This window comes from Scomber japonicus, chromosome 18 (genome assembly GCF_027409825.1).
Source record: "Scomber japonicus isolate fScoJap1 chromosome 18, fScoJap1.pri, whole genome shotgun sequence".
Classification (NCBI taxonomy): Eukaryota; Metazoa; Chordata; class Actinopteri; order Scombriformes; family Scombridae; genus Scomber; species Scomber japonicus.
This window is the reverse complement of record NC_070595.1, coordinates 14,259,876-14,264,966: the sequence shown is the minus strand read 5'-3', so window position 1 is coordinate 14,264,966 and position 5,091 is coordinate 14,259,876. Positions and strand designations below refer to the sequence as shown.

Here is a 5,091-nt window from a genome sequence, read left to right as displayed (position 1 = left end):
CAATGTAGACCCTGGTGTAGAGTTACACTGACATTGTGGAGCAGTGACTTCATATCATGAACATATACACCTCTCTGTTAGTGCACTTTAAATTTGGCAACAGCGTGCGTTCAGACGATCAATGACGTGGGCAGCCTACATCAGCACCTTGGATACGGGCACACCATTCACTGTAGGGTTCCTGCCCCGTTTTAGACCAATCAGAGCATGTGTTTTTCTAGATAGCATTCAGCACCACCCACACTGCTGCCAGCTGTATTGTTCCGCTGTAGGGAATCTCCTCTCAGGCAATATACATTCATCATAAGCTGCAGTTTTTCATGACAGCTCACGAAATACTGCTCTTATAACTATGAACATTTTATGACAAAGGGTAAGTATATGATGTACATGAGATTATAGTCGCACAAATGGCTGCTTTTGGGGCTCAGTTGTCCGATATTTTAACATGGCACAGGCATTAAAAACGCAGCATGTCATGTGCAGTACGTACATACATTAATTAATAGCACAGTGTACCTGATTATGTCTCATAATGATTAGACTTGTCTATACAGCATGTTCCTGAATAATGAGAAAGACTAGTAAAACATAGTCTACTATATAAAGTATTTAATTCAAGCCAATTCAAACACAGGCAGGATATATCTTTATATAATGTCGTTTCTGTTAACATTAATTACTTTTGCCTTTTGCTGTCAGCACAGACCTAGGTTATCTCTGACGCAAGCGCTCACCATAGGCGTATCTCCCATTTCACAGAATCATATGTCTCGGATAGACAGCGCAGATCATCCTATGAGAGCACGACTCAGGAACCAGTGCGAGGGCGGGACTAGGATTTTAGTCCAATCACAGCTGCTTGCATTGTTTTGACCTCTGAAACCGCATCACCGCCTACCTCGTGCCCATGGCGGAGGAAAGCTATAAATAAAGGCAACACTGTAACAGGAGGGGGACGAAGTTGCAAAACTCCCGAGTAGGAGGGAGCGACACTGCAAGCCTGAAAGAGGATAAAAACGCAAAATAACCTTAAAAACAGAAACCGAAGCAAACGCCAATCCTCCGAAATCTTCATGTACTGGAATACTTTTTTGTAATGTTGATAATATATTCTACGTGAAGAAAGTATTTATACTTTTTTTTCTATTTGCACTAACTAACGGTACTTCAGAACTACTGAGAATCTTTTTTTGTTAAAAAAAAGTAAGTATTTCCTGCTGACTTGTCTCTGTTAAATGTGATAGGCGTATGCAATATATGTGTCTTTATTTGGCTTGCTGTCGTATTGTAGCTCATACTTCCTAAGCTGATTTGCTGCGTCAGTCCACGAAGTTAGGGAGGGTGTGTGTGTGTGTGTGTGTGTGTGCGATAGAAACGTGAATCGTGTCCTTTTTTCCTTCTTATCTTAATTAAAATACGATGGGCTATATAGCAATAATATTTCCATAGAGCCTCGAAATGCGTCTGATATGCTCGTGCCTACCTTATCGACTTTATTGTGTCATTTCATCTCCACTGCTGTCAGTATAGGCTGTTTAAAACCATTTATGTCCCTCAGTTCTTGTGAAATTGCAACAATATGCTTCCAACTTTGTAAAAAAGCGATAAGATGAATCAAGACCTGTAGCCATTTCGCTACTGTGAGGAGTCTCCTATAGGATACTGTCCTCAAGGGCAGCTTCGTGAGGGTGGCGATACATGTTGCAGTTATTTTCTTATGCAGCCTCTTTCCCATAGGATGAACAAATAAATCAGCTGTTAGGTGTTTAGGAGCCTCGAGATCGTTTCCTTCAAGTCATCTCTTCTCAATATCGAGGTCGATTGTAGCACAGCCTATGTATTTGCATCTGATTCGTTACATTATATATTTAAAGCTAACTTCAAGTTTTTCCTCATTACTCTATCAAATTGCCAAACATGGGTGTAGCCATAGACCGTTAAGTCTTATTTCAACATTGTTTAAATGTAGGAAGCTCCTCGACTAATCGGCTGTGCCTCACGCATATCAAACCAGCCTCAGTGACACGATTGTAAGCTAGAAATCCACCCAAATGATTTCATCTCCCAATTTGTCATCCATTAGACATTATTACCAGGGCATGTCCTCAGATAAGTTTACTGTTTTCGTTAATTTAATGCAACTACTCTGCATCTGTTTGCTGTCTCCGGCTGTATAGGGGCTATCCAGCAGCCTGTTATGTAACAGGATTCCCAAGTGCTAGTGTGAGATTAATGTGCTCAATACCTACTTTTGCCATTTCGATAAACAAATATACATGCATACAGGTCAACAAGGAACAAACCAGTTGGCCCTCTGTTAATATTTCTGCAATAGCTGCACATTTCCCCCTATTTAAACTGTAGCTTTGATATTTTGCTTTGGTTGTCTGTGACACTGAGTGTATGATAATTGAGCTTATAGCAGTCAAAACTGCATCGTACTGTGGTGTTTCAGACTTCAAATAGTTAATAATTAAAGGACACTTATGCACTCTCCTCACAAACTCTGCAGTTGTGGTCTCAAGCATCCAAAAAGTGAATCTTTTACTGGGTCCTCTTAACACTTACCTTTGAATGTATGTTTTATGATTATACTGTAACATCTTAAAATGTATGACATTTAACAGTTGTTTTTTTTTTCTCTTCAGGAAATAAATACCATACCCTGTGGAAGGATACAACTTCTACGAAACCAGCACTTTTGCTTTTGAACCTGTTTGATCCAAGTTCCGGTTACTTTCGCCATCCTGCCTGGAGAGCGTCTGTGTCGCCAACCACGGATAAACAAAGCAGACCTAGTGGACACATTCAGACACACCTAATCTTCACGTACCTGTCAAACGTCAGCAGTCAGCTATGCAGCTTGAAATCCAAGTAGCTCTCAACTTCATCATCTCGTATCTGTATAATAAGCTGCCCAGGAGACGGGTCAACATCTTCGGCGAGGAGCTGGAGCGACAGCTGAAGCAGAAATATGAGGGACACTGGTACCCAGAAAAGCCATACAAGGGCTCAGGATTCAGATGCATCCACGTGGGGGAGAAAGTGGACCCTGTGGTGGAGAAGGCAGCCAAAGAGAGTGGGCTGGACATTGAGGATGTCCGCAACAACCTGCCCCAGGACCTCAGTGTGTGGATTGACCCCTTTGAGGTGTCCTACCAGATTGGGGAGAAGGGTCCCGTCAAAGTATTGTATGTTGACGACAGCAATGAAAGTGGAGCTAGTAATGGGGGGATCGATCTGGACAAGGAGATCAAGAACAGTTTCAATCCCGACGCACAGGTCTTCATGCCCATCAATGAGCCTGTGAATGGCACCTCTCCAGGCTCCAGCTCACCTTCTCCTCCTTTCGGCCACTCAGCAGCCGTCAGCCCCACCTTTATGCCCCGCTCCACACAGCCTTTAACCTTCACAACCGCCACCTTTGCCGCCACCAAGTTTGGTTCCACTAAGATGAAGAGCAGTGGGCGCAACAACAATGGCAGCAGTAGTGCTGGGAACAAGGTTGCACGTACCTCTCCCACCAACCTGGGCCTGAATGTGAACAGTCTCCTGAAACAGAAAGCCATCTCCACCTCCATGCACTCTCTGTACGGGTTGGGCATTGGAACGCAGCAGCAGCAGCACCAGAAGCCCTCAGCCCTGTCCCCCAATGCCAAGGAGTTTGTGTTCCCCAGCCTGCAGGGCCAGGGCAGCCAGAGTGCTCTCTTCCCCGGGGACAGCTCGCTAAGCCTCAGCCCGCTGCAGTACAGCAATGCCTTCGACATGTTTGCGGCCTATGGTGGCCTTAACGACAAGTCCCTTATGGATGGCTTGAATTTCAGCTTGAACAACATGCAGTATTCTAACCAGCAATTCCAGCCAGTTATGGCCAACTAGTACATGTAAAGGTACTACTTAAGCTACTACTTCACACAGAAACGACCAGAGATAATGTGATGGGGGGGAAAAACAAACACAAATGCACATTTTGGAAAACGAGAACAGAATGTCAAGGAGAAAAGGAAAAAAAGTGACTTGTCAACTGTAAGATCAATGTTACGAGTCTTAAGAGCATGAGCCCGAGGGTGAACTACTTTGCCCCCTTGAGTTATATACCTTTTTCTTTTCTCCCCTAAATGATGAAGCTTGTAGTACAAGATGTCCAAGCTTGGTTACCTAAACTTCAACATGCATCATTGTTTTTTCTTTTGCCAACCAAGCACAAAATATTTTTTTTATGTGACTGTTTTAAGATATAAAAAAAAGACAAAAAAAAAAAAAAAACACCACCACAAGTCATGGCCTCTTTCAGTATTTAAACATAACTGGACAATGCCAATTTTTCAAGAAATTGGCATAAATAAGTGGGATTTCCTGGTCTTTTTTCTAATTGTATAATTTAATTTAGTACAGAGTTTGTAAAATATCAGAGTATCTATTGTTTCTACGACATGGTATTGCATTTATATCTTTTTACTACTCCAGTGATCTGTGATGGCTGCAGCAACTTTATGTTTTCTTTTTTTATTGAAATTATAAAATGAATCCATCTTTAAAAAAAAAAAAAAAAACATTGACTATTCTAAAGATTGTGTACAGAATATTCCGTAGTGGTGGGATTTAAGAATATTTGCTTTTTTGAAAAACATAAGAGTTGTATTTTCTGTTAAGAGTTTAAAGATTTTTGCTATATTATGGACAAAATGTAATCGTATATTAATTTTGTACCTACATTGTGCAATACTTGATAAAACAAACGGTATAACAAAGTATTCGGAGTCAGTGTCTTACATGTTAAGAGGGACTGATAGTTTATTAAGTTTGTATTAAAAAGCTTGAAAATAATTACACTTGTTCAGTTTTGTCATTGGTCTTTGTGGTTGAGCTGGTGGATACAGGTCTTTAAGCAGATTAAGCAAGAGTATTTTAGGGTTTTCAAACATGTCAGGACAAATCCACTATTTTGTCCTGTAGTCAGAAAAATCAGGTTTTTCTTAGATTTGCATACAACCTTTTTAGTTCACCTGTTCTTTATGTCGTTACCAAATGGTTTAGCAGTTCACATTTAATAGTTTAGGTCAGTTATTAATTATTAATTATTGCTTT

The 5,091-nt window shown here is 41.0% G+C and overlaps 1 protein-coding gene across 3 annotated transcripts; it reads left to right on the top strand.

The window, feature by feature from the left end:
• Window positions 1-261: 261 nt before the first annotated feature.
• On the top strand, window positions 262-4,830 carry tob1a (transducer of ERBB2, 1a). 3 transcript variants are annotated; one of them, XR_008323378.1, is made up of 2 exons: window positions 262-373; window positions 763-1,211. XR_008323378.1 is itself a non-coding variant. In XM_053338584.1 (2 exons), exon 2 carries the CDS (start codon window positions 2,860-2,862, stop codon window positions 3,880-3,882), a length of 1,023 nt encoding a protein of 340 aa, XP_053194559.1. In that variant the 5' UTR covers window positions 359-373; window positions 2,652-2,859; the 3' UTR covers window positions 3,883-4,830. The 3 variants fall into 3 exon arrangements, 2 of the variants coding, with proteins under 2 accessions (XP_053194559.1, XP_053194558.1); XM_053338584.1 differs by lacking the exon at window positions 763-1,211 and adding an exon at window positions 2,652-4,830 and having other exon boundaries at window positions 359-373; XM_053338583.1 differs by lacking the exon at window positions 262-373 and adding an exon at window positions 2,652-4,830 and having other exon boundaries at window positions 949-1,206.
• The last annotated feature ends 261 nt before the right edge of the window (window positions 4,831-5,091 follow it).

Coding starts and splice junctions, on each gene's coding strand:
- tob1a (XM_053338584.1), top strand. CDS start 2,860: ATGCAGCTTGAAATCCAAGTAGCTCTCAACTTCATCATCTCGTATCTG.